The 19058-nt window shown below is 44.6% G+C and overlaps 1 protein-coding gene across 1 annotated transcript in view; it reads right to left on the bottom strand.

Annotated features, from left to right (window-relative positions):
- The window catches only part of LOC146187385 (F-box/WD repeat-containing protein 8-like), an 86724-nt gene that overhangs the window by 1660 nt on the left and 66006 nt on the right, over positions 1 to 19058 (bottom strand). The window contains exons 9-10 of the mRNA XM_084607665.1: positions 16036 to 16209; positions 13325 to 13432 (exon numbers count right to left, since the gene is read on the bottom strand). Of these exons, the coding sequence (XP_084463791.1) occupies positions 13325 to 13432; positions 16036 to 16209 (282 nt within the window). The remainder of the gene's footprint in view (positions 1 to 13324; positions 13433 to 16035; positions 16210 to 19058) is intronic.

Here is a 19058-nt window from a genome sequence, read left to right as displayed (position 1 = left end):
TTGAGAGAAAACACAAAGGACAATGAAGAAGGTGCAACCAGTGTTGTTTTCTGGCCCTACTAATCAAGTTTCACATCTTCAGTCTTTTATATCTGTAGGGTTGATGATTACATTATGTTCATTCAACTCTGATTTTACTTCGTTCGGTATCGAGATATGCAACTTTTATTTTTACCTGGTACAGTTTTGTTATTGCTTTGTTGCAAATTCTGTTGTGTTTGCAGACTTCCACGGGCCTTAAAATAATCTAGTGGAAAATAAAATTTTCCGTTTTTATTTGTTTGTCGCAACATTCGCAAATAGTTCTGCTGTTCGTCGCCGTTGCTCTTATTGTAAGAGGAGTGAGAGCCACGTCAAGCTGCTTAAATGCAGCATTTTCACTCATCCTTCGTCCCCATGAACGCATAAAATGAGATAATATTGCAGAAGAAGGTTTAATTTACACGACAAGGACGGCGTCCAGGTCGGCGAAGAAGCGGGGCGATGAAGACCAGCATGTTGTTGTTGTTGTTGTTGTTGTTGTCCAAATAACTTATGGCACATACCCACAGAGGGGGATCGGCCAAGAATTGCGGAGCAAAGAATTTTTTTATTATTTTTTTTAAGTATACTTGCATAAAAAAAATTATTTGAGGGGTAGAGGAAAGGACACAAAACGGGAAATAAGTGAAATATAAAATGAAAAGTGGTAACACTCACGGGAGACTGACACTACAATTGTAGAACAAGTGATGTTTAAATATTTAGCTAGACAAACGATTTGAGTCCAGTAAAAAATTTTGCATGGCGGTAAAAACAGACCTGTGACTGTGCCCAAGAATGGTGGCGCCAAATGATAACAATGTCGGGCTGCTTAAACTAAGGCCAAGCTGTTGCAATGGCCTTTCCATCAACCGTTTTCTCAATCTAGTAAAGCGGCGGCAAAACAATAAAAAGTGATCTAATGTTTCTTGTTCACCGCAAAATGCGCAGACGGGAGACAGTGCCAAACCAGACCTGTAAAGATAGAAATTTAAAGGTGGGATACGGCATCGCAGCCTTGTGAGGGAAATCTCAAGTTGCCGTGAATGACATAATTTTCTATTCCAAGCATAATTTAGATGCAGGTAGTCATCAGATCTTAAAAGATGTCCATTTTTTCATATTTAATAGAACGTTTCTCCGAAACCTCGCTGCGGTGATGTACGCTATCGCCGGAAGGATAGATAATACGGGGCCATTAAGGGACTCTTTTGCCAAATTGTCAGCATATTCATTTAAAGTCACATTGCTGTGGCCTGGTACCCATACCATATGTGCAATTTTCAAATGCCTAGGGATCAGGGAGACAAAGGTTTTTAATATTGCAGAATCCACCAACGAAGAGAGAGATGAGCACAAGGATAGAGAGTCGGAAATTACAGCCACTTTAGAAAAAGAGGAGTCTAATTTTCGTACAGCGAGTACCACCGCCAGAAACTCCGCTTCAAAAATTGGGGTGAAGTCCGGAAGCCGGACAGAAAAAGACCAGTCTAAATGTGGACAATATATACCTACACCCACCTTTTCATTACTTTGAGATGCGTCAGTAGCTACTACTAAACTAGCAGAAAGGCTTCTTAAATGATCTTTTAATAATCCGTTTAGAATAACGGATGATAATTTTTTAGCATTATTCGGGAATATGTCGTCAAAGACAATTTCAATAGATGAACCGATGGTTTGTATGGGTAGAATACTAGGAAGGGAAGCATTTAAAGGGTCCAGCAAATTTTTGACCATAACAACCTGCGGGGTGTGAAATTTAGGCCAACGGACACCGAAAAAGGAGGTCGGTTGACAGCAAAAAATAGACATAGTTTGGTGAAACTCTGATTCATATATCCTTAAGTACGTCTGAACGGTTAGAATTTGTAATCTATATATCAAGGGTGGAATCCGGGCTTCAAGGTAGAGCACATTGTTGGCAACAAATTTTGGAAGTCCAAGACACAACCGAAGCGCTTCTCGCTCCAAGAGAACAAGCAGTCGAATTTTATAAGCTGCTGATCCCGAGAACAAAACTGAACCGAACTCTAAAATTGGACGCACATACATAACATAAACCATTAAAAGGACATCTCTCCGCCTTCCAGACCTGGGACGACTAATTCGGCGCAACATGCCCACGGCCCGAGCCCCTTTCGTAGCAATATGGTTAATGTGGGGCTGCCAAGAAAGATTATCATCATAAGTGACCCCTAAATACTTTAATGATTTAACCTGTGGTATTATTTGCTGCTGATACATTACAGACAGACTTACAGAATCTTTTATATTGAATACGAGGACTGTGCTTTTGTTCACATTTAATGTGAGACGCAAGCCACACAACCACTTCCCAATAGAGTTTAGGTACGTTTGCAAGTGGAGATAAAGGGATTGAATATCCGATGCAGTTGCAAAAAACGCAATATCATCCGCATATACGTAAGTGCGAACATCATGATTAACAGGTATTGAGCTGAGCAGTATGTTGAAAAGGACTGGTGAAAGGACTGCTCCTTGCGGCACTCCCCTGGCTTGCTTATATTTGCCAGAATGAACGCCATTTAATGCACAGTAAAACTCTCGGTTTTGGAGGAATTCAGATATCCAGGCTACTAAATAATGTGGAAACTGAAGAGATTTTAATTTTTGCAATAGAATGCTATGCTCAACGCTATCATAGGCTTTGGCTATATCTAGCGTTATCAAGGCAGCGTGCATTTTTTGGCGCCGCGCTAAAAGAACTCGACTCTCGAGATAAGCATGCGCATTCCAGATGGAACACTTTTGACGGAAACCAATTTGGCAAGGGCTGAGGATATTTTCTTTATTCATGAATTCCGAAATATGTATAAGTATTACTCTTTCAATTAATTTTACAATGTTTGATGTTAATGCAATTGGTCTAATATTATCAATTGACAAGGCACCGCCTTTATTCTTAAGTAAAGGAATTATTTTGGCAAGTTTCCATTCTAGGTGTATCCAAGCATGTTTGATGGAAAAATTTACTAGCTCTAATAACGTCTCAGGTGACTCGTCAAAAAGAATTTTTAACATCTTTGAAGTTACGTTATCAGGACCGGGAGCAGCGGCTGGTAATCTCATAACTATAGGAGAAAGCTCAGAAACAGAAATTTGAGGATCATAAATAACTGGTTCCATTGGCATTACAGATATCGAGCACGAAGGACGTGCAGACGAGAAACGCTTCTCCAGTCCTTTGCCAATTGTTTCAATTGTGTCTATCGCTTCATGGGGAGCCAAAATTAAGGAATGTAGATTTTGAGCTTGCGGAATCTTTTTCTGCGAGCGTAAAAAACCAAACAGAGCAGTTCGGTTGCCAGATTTAGAGAGGAAATCAAAATGCTGAGCATCATACTCGTCCTTCACTTTTGCAACTGTACGTTTATAAGTAGCTGCAATGAACTTGTAATCCTGCCAGTTTTTCGGGCACTGGTTGTGGAGAAGCTTTTTCCATGACGCCTTTGTACGTCTGTAATTTCGGGAACAATCAGCATTCCACCAAATAGCTGAAGTATTCCCCTTTGAGCTCCGTACCAAGATCTCAGACTTCTTACGGCAATCCTCAATCACCGAGCATAAGCGTTTTGATTTGTGTTCTTCATCCGTGTTATTCAATGACTCAAGATTAGAGCGTAACGTTAACTGAGTTATTATAGTTGATAAACGACTTCAACTGAGAAGTCGCTGGAGTTACAGGGCGATTAACATCAAACGCAATCAGTATGTGGTCACTAGAGGTGCCACAATCAAGTGTCGACCAATTATTAACCAAAAGACTGGGAGAGGTAAAAGTTAAATCTAACACAGATTGACTGTGTTTTCTTATGAAAGTGGCAGAACCCGAATTTCTACAGGAAAAGTTATTATTTGTTATCCAATCCCAAAGACGCTTGCCACAACTATCTGTCTTGTAGCCTCATGACACATGATGCGAATTAAAATCACCAGCCAGAAGAACTGAGTTTCGACAATTAACTAGTAGCAGATCTAGAGGTTTTGTATTTTGTACACCGCTAGGGAAATAAGCATTCACTAAGGAAAACGGACAGTGCCCTGGAATTTCAAAGTCTAGGGCCAATAACTCACAATCTATAGAAGATAGCTGGAAAGAAATCCTAGCCCTGTGACAGAATTTCGTACAGACAAATATAATTAAACCTCCTCCTTTTGATTGGTGATCTTGTCGGAATTAATGATAATTTTGTAAATAGAAATGCTTTTCGGCTGTTAGCCAAGTTTCTTGCAAAATAATTATATGTGGATTATATTGAGAAGAAATGTAAACTAAATCTGTTGAAGCTGTTAGAATTGAACGACAGTTCCACAGGATAACTTTTAGTGCCCCTATGATTGCGAAATCTGGGCAGCCGCAACTGCCTGCCCCAAAATATTATCCTTTGGCTTTGATGCATGCTGATGTTTCTTTGATTTTGGTTGGGACCGCGGAGAAGAATGGTTGGACATGGGAGACCCACACCGTTTTAGAATCCGTACATCTGATTCCACCATCTCTGCGTCATTAATGTTTCCATCGTCATCTGGAGGAGTAGCCCTGTGAGGTGAAGCAACAATAGTGCTTTCAAGCAGTTGAGAGCTTTCAGAGGGCATGTTTGCTATGAAAGGGGCTGTTCCTGATTGCAGGGCTTGTGTTAGCTGAACTGCCAGAACGTTAGAAAAACACTCTGTGACAGTAGCAACTATTCAGTCGACCATTTTAGTCACTGATGCTTCCACTGCAGTTATTATTGCCTTTGAGATTGATGCATCCAGAGGCACACCTGATCGGGCTGACACACCTGCATAACCGTGTCATCGCTCCTTAACTTCTGTTACAGCGTCACGATGCGAACAGCGTTTTCTATCTATTACTTCTATAATTTGCAGCTCCTGTTTTCGAGATGTACACTCCAAAGAGTTTGCAGCGTGGGCTCCCCCGCAAAGGCAGCATTTCTCGTTTTGTTGTGAACATGATGACGAATGATGACTATCGCCACGTTTGGAACACCGCACAGAGGACTTACAACCACGAGCACTGTGACTATATCGCCAGCAATTAGTGCTCTGCAATGGCTTAGATTCAAGAGGATCCACACGGAAGATCAATGGCCATGCTTTTATCTCTGACGGGCATGAAGTTCCCGCAAATGTGGCAATCACCGACTCTGTTGGTACCCTCATATTATTAACCTCCCGGCTGCAACGATACACCGCTACCACACCAGCCGCCGAAAGAAGGTCGAGGGTTTCAGCTGGAGTTAAAGAAGAGTCTACTCCTCGGACCAATCCTTTTGTGCATGCAAGATGAGTAGGGATAAAGCTGCTCACCTGAAGCGATCCAAATGAATTGCATTTAAGCAGATCCTTAACGCATTTCAGGTCTGGAGATCGGCACAGTATCCCGCCACGCTCAAACTGCCTCACTTCTGTGATCGAGTCATACAGGGAAGAGGCTGCCTGGAGAGCAGCTCGAACAGTCCCAGGGTTATTCATTTTAATAAATCCGCCATCCTTGGGCACCAGCGCCACAGGAATGTTTGGAACGCCAGATCGTTGGAACGCTTCCAGAGGTAGATCGTGAGGCGTAATGAAAGCCGACCAGGGGGAGCGCCCCTGGCCGGGAGACTGCGTAGACATCACTTTACAGTTACAATCTCTCTGTGAGCGTTATCAACACGGTGAAAAGCGCAAATGCGCAGGGGAAAACAGAAAAAGAGGACTAGCCACCCAGTACTTAGCCAATTCACGCCTTCTGCTCGTAGCGGTGCCCTAATACGAACAAGCCACGTAGAACAGCACAGCGCATGATCTGCGCGATAGCAATTCCACAGACTGCTTCTTCTTCGTCAGCATCCAGTGAAAGAGTCCATCTTCTTCTTTACAATATGAAATTACATTTTTATTAGCATAGTTTTTCTTTACTGTTCAAGCCCCCTGTGCTGTTATGAAACTGTAATAACAGCCTAGTTTGCAGCTCACATGTGGCTGCTACAGAGAAGTCCAGTGCCACAGTCACTTAAGCAGAATAGGAATTATGTAAACTGTGACTAATCAGTTGATTTAGCAGCAAATATGTTAGTGGCCCTCACAAGATGCTTCAACTGGAGGGGGCAGCATGAAAATGAAGTGTGGTGCTGTTGTCTTGGCATATGACAGAGGAAGCTATGGGACATGTTGTTGCTACAACAACGAGCAAGCTCTAACCCAGTTGCATTGGAAAGTTAAACAAGTGGTTCTGAGTTTTAACTACTGCTTCCACATATAAATGGTAGCCTAAGTGCAATTCAGTGAGGGGTTTCACTTCTGCATTGGCTACGGAGCCAGCCTGGAAAATCCCATGCAGCATCATGAATTATTTGCGGTCAGCATTATGGTTTTGCGCTTCAGCCAAGTTTATTTTTATTTATTCAAGTTCATGTTTGTTCAAGTGCTTATCTAAGTTTATTCAAGTTTATTCACCCCAAAATAAAAGTGCAGAGATTGTAAAAAACAAAGGCGTATTTCCATTAACAGTATGGTTAATGCATAACAAACATTTTTGTTCATGAAATTTGAGCCAGTATGGTCATTTCATACATTAAACAATCAATGGTTGGCCAAGTAAAATTTTGTGTTGGTTTAGCTGTGCTCGCTTGAAAGAGGTCACAAAGTGCCACAGAAAATATGCGAGTAGCAGGACTCATCTGCAGCGAGAAATGACAGTTGGCTTTTGATGAGCCTAGCTCGTACAAGTCCACTAGGGGATTAAGTAATGGAAGCTAAAGATCAAATTTAGCTACTGCAGTTGTACACGACCCAAAAATAGCATGGTGATTGTCCTTTAATGGAGGCTATGATATCGCAGTTAATCCCCTCGCTTCAAATTACAGATGAGAGGCAAGTTCCTCCGTGCATTGGCATTAACCACAATGTCATGGCAATCAGTCGACGCCATGGGCTGGGGGACCTCCTGTTAAAGGGGCACAGTGACGTGCGTAAGACCGTTAATTCCAGCCAACATCTAGGTTCTTTGCACCGTGCTGACGTCAGTAAAAAAAGAATCACAAAAATCGGCGCACGGAAACGAGAGTTGTTCGGTTTATAAAATTCTAAACACAAGAAAAAAAGAAACAGCACGTCTGAGCTGGTGCGAGAGGGAGCGCCTCTCCCATTTCGTTCACCCAGCGCTCGACTTGGGCGAAACCTATGAGAAACGCGGCTTTCTGCTGACGTATCGGAAGCTATCCACCATGGTTGCCATTCCAACCCAACCTGCAGCCACACTTTTTGGCAGCGTCGTTATGGTAACGACGCTTCGAAGACAGCTATGAGCACCGGCTTCTTCGTCTGCTCAAAGCTAGCCTAGCCCACCAAACGCTGCTCCAAACCATCTTTGCCATCTAAGTGTAGTGTTCACATATCGTTCAATACTGACAATAAATGTTTTCCAATACAATTGCGAGGGTGTCGACAAGGTAGACACGACGGTCAGCAAATCTGCGTCACTGTTTTGGTGTTCCGCCGGCGCTCATCGCTGCTGCTGTCACGGATCACTCGAGCGCTACTAGTGCGAAAGTTCGAGAACGAGTGCGAAAGGTGAAGACGGAGGAATGGCATGCATGAGTTAAGGCGAAGCCTACCCTGTACCTGTCCGGGTAGGGAAGCGAGCACGCTTCATGAGCAATTCCGACACAACTAGTGCCATCTGTGGAGCAGCGGCAGAAACGATCAACGTGATTTTGGCCAGTCCAGCAATTTTGCCGACTGTCGAGATCCGAACGTTGTCAGCTGCCTTGGGATTTCAGGAGCCTGTGGGAGTGACCTTTGTGCTTGTGACCGTAGAGCCTGGACAGCGAATTGGTAGACTTTTTTTTTCTTTCTCTGTTCTTTTATTTTTTTTTTTCGGCTCTGCCGTGCTAGAAGGCAGCGGTGACCCACTACGAAGGGCAAAGCCACTATCACCATTATCACAGCAAGCAGACGTTCCATCGCGCTCGTTGACAACACCACATTTAGCTGAGTTTACAGTCCCCATCTTTACAAACACTCTACGAACACGCGCGGAATTAAAACACCTTTTATTTGTTTTCTGCATAGTAACTTGAAGAACATTCGAGTGTAAAATCTAAAGTGCGTGCCCAAACAATAAATGAAGCAGCGCCCAAGCGAGATAGAAACGTCATATCCGTTAACGAACTTCGCCGTCTTGTGTCACTCACATCGGTGCCAAAACGCTGATTACTGAAGCGGATTAAAATATTAGGCGCTATGTTAGAAAGCAGAACCAGGTATGAAAGACTAAAAACTCTTTACCTCATTATCAATAATTATCTAAAAATTAATAAATCAGACTACTTTGAGATCAAAACTAATGAGACATCAAGGCATCGTCATAGTAGGTTCATTCCATTGCCGGCTATAAAAAATAATTGCTTCAAGTTTGGTTATTTCCCGTGAACTTGTAAGGACTGGAACTCTCTTCCAGATTCTGCTGTTCGATCATCATCATTATCTGAATTTGTACACCATTTAGAAAATTTCATCTATGGCACTACCACAGGGTGATGAGGTTCTATTGCTGTTGTGTAGGATGGCTGTTCCGATTTCTGTGCAATTCATTTTTGTTTTGTTTGTGTGCGTATTGAGAGACAATTTTTGATTGACTATTGATTTTCATCGTGTTGTATATTGCTCATTTTTCGTTTTGTATTTTCCACTCCTGTTACAGCCCCTTATGGTGGCTGACAGTATTAATAAATGAAATGAAATGAAATGATTTCGCCATTATGATTAGGCTTTGGGGCATCGAGAAGGTGTAAAAAACTATAGAGGCCGGCTGGAATTAGTGGTCTGGCGAACGTCACGGCGCCCCTTTAAGGGGCATTCACCACTCCGTTCTTGAATTGTGTGTGCCTGTAGCCTTCTTCATCTCAACCTCAGCTACTGCTAGGTCAGGTTAGGTAGCTGACTGAGCTGGTCTGGAAAACAAAGACCATGCCATCAGTGACAGTGCTTGCTATTGATGCTGAAATGCGAGTGCGCATACTAATGCAAAAAAAGCAATTCAGTTCCTGAAACACAATGGGCTGGTAGTTACGCCACAAGGAGGCTTCCAGGGCAAAACGTGCTGCCATTCATATTTAACCAGCCAAAGGACGAGACACAGGAAAGAAGAGGACAGGACAAGGCTAGGCTAGCAACTGAGTTTATTGAACAGAAGAAAACAACGAAGACTCCTTCCGAAAAGCACGCGCACAACCCAACCGGTGGAATGGCAGGAAATTGGCAAGAAGATGAAAAAGAAAATTCAAAGCCAATTCAAAGTCAAGGCCTAACTAACAACTTTTCTAATAGATCAAATTCCTTACAATGAAGGCTAACCGACGCCTTAGCCACACACTTGTCCTCGGCTTTAGCAATGTAATATGCTTCAACCAACTCTCTACAGAATTGATTACCATTGCTGTAAACTACACCCGTATTATTGAAATCAGGTGCACGAAGGGACGGGTCATGCTCCGACTTACACTCTCGGGATTGCACATGTAGCGCCAGATTAGAACTCGCCTTCCCTCCCAGAGAATTAGAGTGCTCCGTCAGGCGCACATTTAGACATCTGTCTGTCTGCCCGTAGTAGCACCGGCCACAATTGAGCAGAATGCGATAAAACACATTCTTTCTGCAGGTGGTGAACTTTTTCTTATGTGACACTGCACAACGAAAACTATCACGAGCTACATTGTCGAGTCCCTTTCTAACTCTGGCGCACAAGCCTCCTATCTTGTTTCTCGCTGTAAATACAACGTCAACGTCGTACCTTGCCGCCAGTTTCTTGAGTCGGTGCGAAACGCCATGGAGATAAGGTATGGCAGCCACCTTCTTTCGCCGCGTTGCCACACCAACATCAACCTGCCCCGTTTTGCTCTTCCTCGAACATGTTAAAACTCATTCTGACAGACGAGCAAGATGGACAGTTGGAAAGCCTGCCGCCAACTTCGAAATTTGTTGTGAAAATGCATCTTCAACACGGTGATGGCAAGATTTACGTAATGCGGACTTGATGCATGCGACTGCCAACCCATCCTTTACCAACCTCGAGTGGTCCGATTCAAAGCTAAGCAGAGGCTTCCCTAACCTGGGGCTGTAGCTCCAACACAAGTGATTGTCTTCAAAGCACAGGTCCAAATCCAGAAAATGTATATGGTGATCTTTAGGAAACTCATATGTAAAAGACAGGCCCTGGCCTTGCTCTTTGAACATTCGTAACACATCTTGCACCAAACTATCGAAACCATCCTTATCCAAGAAAATAAGGTAGTCATCAACCTAGCGAAACGCTACTATACCGAAGGCATCCAAACCTGGCTTCAATGCGGTGTCAACTTTAGACAGAAAAATGTCGCTGAGCACAGGAGCAACCTGCGACCCAATGCATACCCCTGACTTCTGGATGTACATGCTGCCTTGCCAACAGACGAAAGCGGCTTTTATTAATGCGTGCGGTATATCGGTTGCTAGTTTCTTGGAGCTGTTATCCTTTTACCTTAGAATGAATAAATCTGTCCCATAAAAAGTTGGAAATCAAATACTGAAATACAAAACGAAAACATGTTTCTGCTGAAGCTTAGCCAGGAAGGGCCTTCAATGCGCAGGGCATGTTTGGCAGGTGGTCCCCCAGAGCAGGAAGAGAAACACAGCTGAGCAAATGAGCAATAGAAGAGAGGGCAGAAGTGGGTACAGCGAGACCTGGCTGATGATGATCCTACGAAATAAAGTTGTTTCATTCATGAACGCGCGTATGCTACGGCGGCCGCGGACGCTAAAAAACGGCAGATCTATTTTCTTTTTTTTTTTTGCAAGAGTCGTTTATTCTTGTTGTCAGGCTGAACGTATGTGATAGCGGCTGCAGAGGTTAAAAACGGCAATTTTTTTTTTCTTTCGTAAGAGTTGTTCTTGTCAGGCTGAACGTGTGGCGCTGCGTAAGCTATGGCGACTGCGGACATTAAGAAATGGCAGTATTTGTTTGTTTTTTTTGCGAGAGTCGTGCATTCTTGCATCTATGAATCAATAAAAGCACGCGGTCGGCTGCGGTCATTCCACCGCCTTTTAGCATTGTTCGCTACAAACAGCATTTGCAGCTATCACACTAGCCAATGATTTTGTAGCAGTGGACTACGCCCGCCTCACCCCAAGTGCGGCACGATAAACCGAACCAGGCTTGTGCAATCAAGCCATCAAGCGGGTACTCTGCCAAGTTCGCTCCCTGCCACTGCAGAATCTATGAAAAGTGTAGTTAAAAGATAAACACGTCGTGACGTTATCGCTGCGCAGCATCTTGGCACACTGCCAATAAATGAGCTGTGGATGCGACGGTCAAAACAGAGGAACGCGCCACCGAACACTTTTTTTTTTTTTTTTTACAAATTCTCGGGGACAAAAATGGGGAGTGGGTTCATTATGCGAGTGGGTTGACTGCGCGCCAAATACCATATCATTTTTCAAAATCGCTAGTGGCGTCTCAAGACGATTTCTGTATATCGAATTATCAATATATCGAACTATTTCGCGATCCCCTTAAGTTCGATATATCCGGGTGCGACTGTAGTGAAGGTCACTTGTCGAGAAGAGGCACTTATGATTTATGATTTATGCACAAGCACGCAGAGGAATCAGGAAACTGTTGGACAATCAACAGCGTTGACGGGTAACGCATTCCATTCAGAAATAGTGCGCAGAAAGTTTTAAATGCGTTAGTCCTGCACAAATAATCTACAACTTTTTGGCTGTGATACGAACGCGTGGAGTGGCGGTTAGCCAGTAGAATGTATAAACATTTAATAATTCCCAGCTGACTATTATAAAGTAAATAGAACAATTTCAACCTATCCCGGTAATGCCTGAATGCAAGACTTTCAAGCTTTGCAGCCTCTAGAAGGAGTGATCGGGACGTGCAGCAGCTTTACGAGTTGAAGATGAACTTAGCTTGTTTTCTTTGTACCTTCTCCAGTTTGGTGATATTGCCACGTGATGACAAGGCAATAGGCACCGAAAAAAGAAGACACTGCGCTGAAAACTCTTCATTGGGCTGACTTGCAAAGAAACTAAGCAAGTTGGCAGCGGCGATAGCAACAATCACGCGCTCTGGTCGTCGAACTATGAATGACCGTCGCACCCATCAACGCTCAATTTAAAGGCGGCCAAAAAACATCAACATAAAGCCACAAACGGTAAATTGCACAACCAAGAACATTGCAGAAACATACGCGAGTGGCCGGAATCTTCAAGGCACATCTCGACGCATTTTACGCGACAAATAATTTCATAAAGCTTCATCTCGCGACAATGAGCACGAACAAACAAAGAATGCAGAAGTGATCCGCGTGCCAGAATCAGAGCGATAAGGCCGTATGCCGGTGGTTGCCGAAAAAAAGAACAGGTACAAATTTGAATGTCTTGTGGCAATATTGCATTGTGTATGTGGATCCCAGACAATCGCAGCATACTCTAGGATGGCTCGAAAAAATGTTTTGTAGGCCAAAAGGTACACATCATAGCTGAGTCACAGGTGTGTTAGTTGTATTGCCGTCACAAAACGGATAAATCTGAACTAAGCTTTCTTGACTGCATAACAAGAAATGCAAGGTCAGTGCCAAACCTGTTAGTGTCTTTCTCTTGCTGTTTTGGGTGTTTTTGAAGATCTAATAAACATAATCTTCAATGTAGATATCATTCTCAGTGTACACACCACACACTTGAAGATATTCAATGAAGTCGCAGAAAGAGCAAATCAGAGCCAGGAGAAGACCATTACAAAAGGTGCAGACTTTTTCAGCCAGTGTTTTAGGAAGAAAGCCTGAGCCACACATTGCTTCCTAAGCACTCTGTATACTAGAAAAACAGCTTGACCATAGAAACGACAAATCATTGCAAGTTTCACACAGTCCCCTTGCACTTGCCTATCATTTTCAACTGTCAAATTCCATAAGTGTGCAGTAAGAAGAACTATGCGCAGCACAGCCAACTATAGTTAGATAAAACTGAAGAAAAAAATGACTTTTTTTGCCTGAGAGGACCCTACTGCAGCCAGTGACACTGACCAAGTCTCATGATGTCGTGGAGATCCCCGTAGACCTGCTAGCATGACAAATGCAGGGTGTGGCAGACGGGCAGCATCACGAGAATAGGCCATTTGGTTCGAGTGCACAGTTTTGAGCAGATGCACATGTGTGAGACAAAGTGGCAAAAGAACATGCACGCTTCTTTGAACACCGGGCTGCCAGAGATTTCAAGGGTCTCAACACAGTGAGCAACGTACCTGGTGTGCACCACAATGTTGCCGTCCTCCGGGTCTGGAAAGAGTTCTTGGGGAATGTGGGCTGTGACGAGTGTGGTCGGATTTGCACGCAAATACTTCACTGGGTGCCTGGAACAGAATACCACATTTTTCCAGGGGCACAGTTGCAGCCAGGTGGTCATCGAGAACATCATGCAGACCATTGCAGGACTGTTACGCCCTCCTTCATTCATAATGCCACCAACTGTGTCACACCTGTAATCCCACTTCAAAGCAACTAAAGCAGCGTGCTGACAAAGTTGTAAAGATCTTATACTAAAAGAGAAGTTACAAGTCCATCATTTGGCTGGGACAGACAGGTGAACAATTTGGCACCAGTTTGAGTAGAAAATTGACTGCTCAGTTATCTCTTACAACGCAAACTTCCATTTTCAAAAACGACAGGCACTCCGCATATCTTGCCAATAAAATGGTAGCAGCTGAGCTGTACCCAGCCATCGCCTTTTCTGATGCCACATAAAAAGCAATCCAAGTAATCTACAACTTCTGAAGCCAATAATTTCCAACCATAAGTGGGGCAGGTTGCAGCATGTGTTAATTAAAAAATGACAAAGAACAGCATCGAAAAAGAGGATGCACAACAGAAGAACACTGTACCTTCACAGTTAAAGAGCAAAAGTAAATGATGAATGAAGTACCAAGCAAGAGACAGCAGGTTGGATTGGTGTACAAGCACTCACAAGACGAGCGCGTCCCTTCCTCTCTTTTTGTCCCTTGTAGTTTGCACTGTTTATATGATATGTTTACACATCTGTTTACATGAACATGAACATCTACCAACTCACCCAATCTAACATTTCGCTAAGTACATGTTGACCGCACTTAGAATCTGCTATGTGCAGCCTTTAATTACACCCGCTCTATCAGCCTACCTCTCCCAGTTTCGCATGGCTTTTGGAGCCAGGGAAAAAAATCTGGCGGATGCTGGCATGACAACCATTCTGCCCTGGTTTTCATTCTCTGGCTATGGCCAATTTGAGCAACAGGCCACTCGTAGCCACAGGCCCAGGCCATGATGAAGTGCACGCCCTTAGCTACATATCCATTAATCTAGGTGAGCTTGGATCAGTGTTCGTGGCCTCATAAATGTCAATTATTTCTCAAACCAAGATACTGAATGATGCCTCACTCTAGTGTGACAGCAAGCACCTGCAATGTTTTTCTTGTGCCTCTCATTCATTTCATTTTTATTTCCTCTCCTTTTCAGGCCATTACTATAGGGGGGTGGGTACAAACTTTTTGGATGTGACAGTAAATAGTCATGTGTTATGATGATAATGTTACATAGCTGTATGCTTTGCACGCAAAGTTTGCGGAACAGGTTGTTACAGTATCATTGCAAAGGCCATCCCAGTCCGCGGCAGTGCGAGGGAAGTATCAAATTACAAAGGTGACGGTTCGTGCAAGTAGACGCTGATCTGGAGTTGATGGAGAGTGCGGTAAAATATGCGCACTGATAGGACTATGTAGGACCCAGTTCATAGATGGCTGTAAAAAGCTTGTGAAATAATGAAAGGCTAGTGCTGTAATTGCATGACGAATGAATAAATCTGTCCCATAAAAAGGTGGAAATCAAATATTGAAATACAAAACCAAAACATATTTCAGCTGAAGCTTAGCCAGGAAGGGCCTTCAATGCGCAAGGCATGTTTTGCAGGTGGTCCCTCAGAGCAGGAAGAGAAACACAGCTGAGCAAATGAGCAATAGAACAGCGAGACCTGGCTGATGATGACGCCAATGTGTGGTGCGAACACAGAGGGTAGACAACAGAACAGAATACACAGAGATGGAGGCAAGGCAGAGTTGCAGGTAAAAGAAAACTCTTACCACTGCAGACGTGCAAGTAGAGGCCTCCATGCTACATGCTCGGGCAAGAAGGCAGCACGTGGGCTATGGGCAGAGCACGGTGCATGCAAATGGATGACGCAGCCATACGAAAGCTGCAACACTAATGATGATCCACGTTCCGTTCGACGGATGAGCGAAACTAAAACTGAAGCCAAAGGAGTTTCTTCCCAGTGTAGGAGCACACACACTGATAAGCTCCAATAATCCCAAAAGAGAAAAACTGCTGGGGTCAAGTCAAGTCACAGCAAGGAAACAGGGATGCTCATCCGGATGTCAGAAGAGAGAGCGGAACATGGAGAACCCATGAGGAAGCGAGACCTAACACAAAGCATGAGCACATAAAACGACCCAGTGTCAGGCCACATTAGAAGAGGGAAGTTTTGAGATGCTCTCACACATAGTCCATTTGTTCTCCTTACTCTATTTAACTGGCTGAGGAATGAAAGGGTTTATGATGACTGTAATTTGAGCTGAGCAAATGCAATAGCCTTGTCCCGACAGGTATAAATAACGCGGACGCCAGACTCTGCTGCGAGATGGTTTGATGATCCACAAATTCTTCCACACAGCAGCACATGACCAGCAGCTTGCCCTATGCATTTCCTAAAGTTATTCTGAGGTCTGCAACATGGGTCAATATTGCCACAAGACTCCAATGTGCAGAGCTTTCACCCCACAGATGACTGGGTACTCCCCCCCGACATCAACGATGCTAAGTGTGGGTGAGATGGGTGTTAGGAATTGGCTTATCAGGTGGGTGCACGAACTCACTCGTGATTGCACAGGGGGGAAGTCTGGAAAAAAGGGTAGAGTTCTCCTCTTACCTGCAGAACATCTCCCACAGCTTAGCCTTGGAGCGCAGGTCCCAGACGCAGACCAGGCCGTCCTGACCTCCGGTCACCAGGCTGTGCTCATCCATCTGCACCCGGTTCACACCAAGGCCGTGGGCACTGATGCGCACCTCGCACCGCAGGGTGCGGACGTCAAATATGCGAACACTGCAGGAAAACCCCAAAGGAAAAAGAAGACTCTGCCCACAACTGGGACTGCTTCAAAAGATCACTGCACTTTAGTGGCAGAGAGGCTACTTCCACTAAAAATCATAAACCGCAGTGGAGAGGTGGCTACAACCACTGTTCTCTCACGTTATCAACGCTATCGCGTGGTAAAACCTTGGGTGCTCCACTTTGACAAGTCGTGCTATTTAGTAAAAACAAAGCCGCGGTTTGTGTACTGGAGTTCGAACTTCACAAAATGAAATGTTGAATATTTATGTTCTCAAACTATGAATACCTCGAAAATCGCTCTTCATTTTTATGACCTCAACTTGACAAGAGTTTCATCATCATCATCATCATCATCAGCCTGACTGTACCCACTGCAGGGCGAAGGCCTCTCCCATATTTCTCCAATTAACCCGGTTTTGTGCTAGCGGCATCCACTTGACCCCTGCGAACTTCTTAACCTCATCCGCCCACCTAACTTTCTGCCGCCCCCTGCTACGCCTTCCTTCCCTTGGAATTCAGTTTGTTACGCTAAGCGACCATCGGTTATCTTCTCTTCGCACTACATGTCCTGCCCACGCCCATTTCTTCTTGATTTCCACTAGGGGCATGACACCGCCAGACACAGAATGTTCACCAATGTACTCACCTTCCAGGTCCTGACGCACTGGATCCTGGCAAGTGCGTGCCCTTCGGTCTACTGCCTGCCACCTACCGGAATCCTCTGCTTGCATGAAGCAAGCCCGCCGCCATCTACAATTTTCCTGCCCCAGAGTAACACTGCCTGTCACCCGCCACTACTAGCACACTCCTGGCTATCGACCTGGCAAACCTGGCCTTCGGCGACGTCAACTGTCACGGGACCGGAGCACAGCCTATTTAATCACTAGTAAAGAGCAGAGACATTAGTCTGCCAACCAAGATCCGTATAACCCGTGCTATGGTCTTTTCAGTTGTGATGTATGGATGCGAGAGTTGGACTGTGAAAAAGGCTGACCGCCGAAGAATTGACGCGTTTGAATTGTGGTGCTGGCGAAGACTCTTAAGAGTTCCTTGGACTGCCAGAAGATCAAATCAGTCGATATTGTCGACCATAAACCCTGACTGCTCATTGGAGGGTAAAATTCTCAAGTTAAAGCTCAGCTACTTTGGTCATCTGATGAGAAGAGAGGAGTCGCTGGAGAAAGATTTGATGTTGGGAAAGGTTGAGGGTCGCCGGAGAAGGGGTAGGCAGCGAACGCGATGGTTAGATGGCATTCTCGAGGCATTGCAGATGAAGCTATGTGATGTTAAGAAGATAGTGAGAGACCGGAAAGCGTGGCGTGACATGGTCCACAGGGTCACGAAGAGTCGGACACGACTGAACGCCTGAACTGAACTGAACCCACCAGCTACTCGGGGCATGACACCGCCAGACACAGAATGTTCACCAATGTACTCACCTTCCAGGTCCTGACGCACTGGATCCTGGCAAGTGCGTGCCCTTCGGTCTACTGCCTGCCACCTACCGGAATCCTCTGCTTGCATGAAGCAAGCCCGCCGCCATCTACAATTTTCCTGCCCCAGAGTAACACTGCCTGTCACCCGCCACTACTAGCACACTCCTGGCTATCGACCTGGCAAACCTGGCCTTCGGCGACGTCAACTGTCACGGGACCGGAGCACAGCCTATTTAATCACCAGCAACCCACCAGCTACTCGGGGCATGACACCGCCAGACACAGAATGTTCACCAATGTACTCACCTTCCAGGTTCGTTACCTCCCGTTTTGTAGAGAACTAAGAAGCGATGACAGATTCCTCGTCGCGGTGTCGTGCCCCTACGACGTGAAATGCCGCGATCTTGCCAACTTCCTTCGCCTCTGTTGTGAAGTGTATGCTTTTGATTTGCTCTGTCAATTTCTGTTATTACTCTCCGGCGATGCTGAGGAAAATCCTGGACCCCCTCTTAATGCTGATGAACTCACAGAAGCCATCACGCGGTTAGAAGCTAGCCTCGCTGTCCTTCGCGAAGATATTAAACAAATTAAATCTGCCCAAAATACACAAGAGAAGTTAATATCCGATTTGTTAAACCGCACCAATAATTCTGACACAGCTGAAAAAATCTCAGGCAATGTCGCCAACACAGACATGACACAAAAATTTGAACAGGAAATCGCAGCACTGAAGGCAGCAAATATCGACACCAATAATCGCATGCGCAGAGCAAATCTTTTGTTCTTTGGAATCGAAGATTCCTTTAATGAGCAATGGAAAGATTCCGAGGACAAAGTTCTGTCGCTCTGCGAAACAAATCTTGACCTTAAGCTCGACCCTTCGTGCATAGAGCGTGCACATCGCCTTGGTAACTTCTCATCCGGGAAAAAACGCCCAATAATCGTCAAACTCGCCCATTTTAAAACCAAAGAAAGCATACTAAGCTGTGGGCGCAAGCTCAAAGATACAGATTTTGCCATTAGAGAAGACTTCGCTCCTTCCACGCGGTTTGCATGCTCAAAACTATTGGCATTCGTCCGGCCACTGAAATGCGCGTTTAAGCTCTCCTTCGATAAACTACACGTGGGAAGCAAATGCTACTTTTACGATTCCGCATCCAACAGCGTAAAAGAGCATACCATGCCTCGCTCCACTTCGCCCATTGTTTCAACATCTGATAATACTTGTGCAAATGCAAAATGACGCCCTATCCCGCAATTCACTCCGATTGCTTTAAGCACCCGCCCGTGCTGTTTTCTAGATTTCAGTATCATTTATACCAACATACGAAGTGTAATCCCGAAGCGTGAAGACCTTCATTTTTTTATCGAAGATAGTAAACCGGACATCATTCTGCTCACCGA

The sequence above is a fragment of the Amblyomma maculatum genome, chromosome 6 (assembly GCF_055883805.1).
Source record: "Amblyomma maculatum isolate TAMU_Amacu chromosome 6, ASM5588380v1, whole genome shotgun sequence".
NCBI classification, from domain to species: domain Eukaryota; kingdom Metazoa; phylum Arthropoda; class Arachnida; order Ixodida; family Ixodidae; genus Amblyomma; species Amblyomma maculatum.
This window is presented reverse-complemented; position numbering and strand designations above follow the sequence as displayed.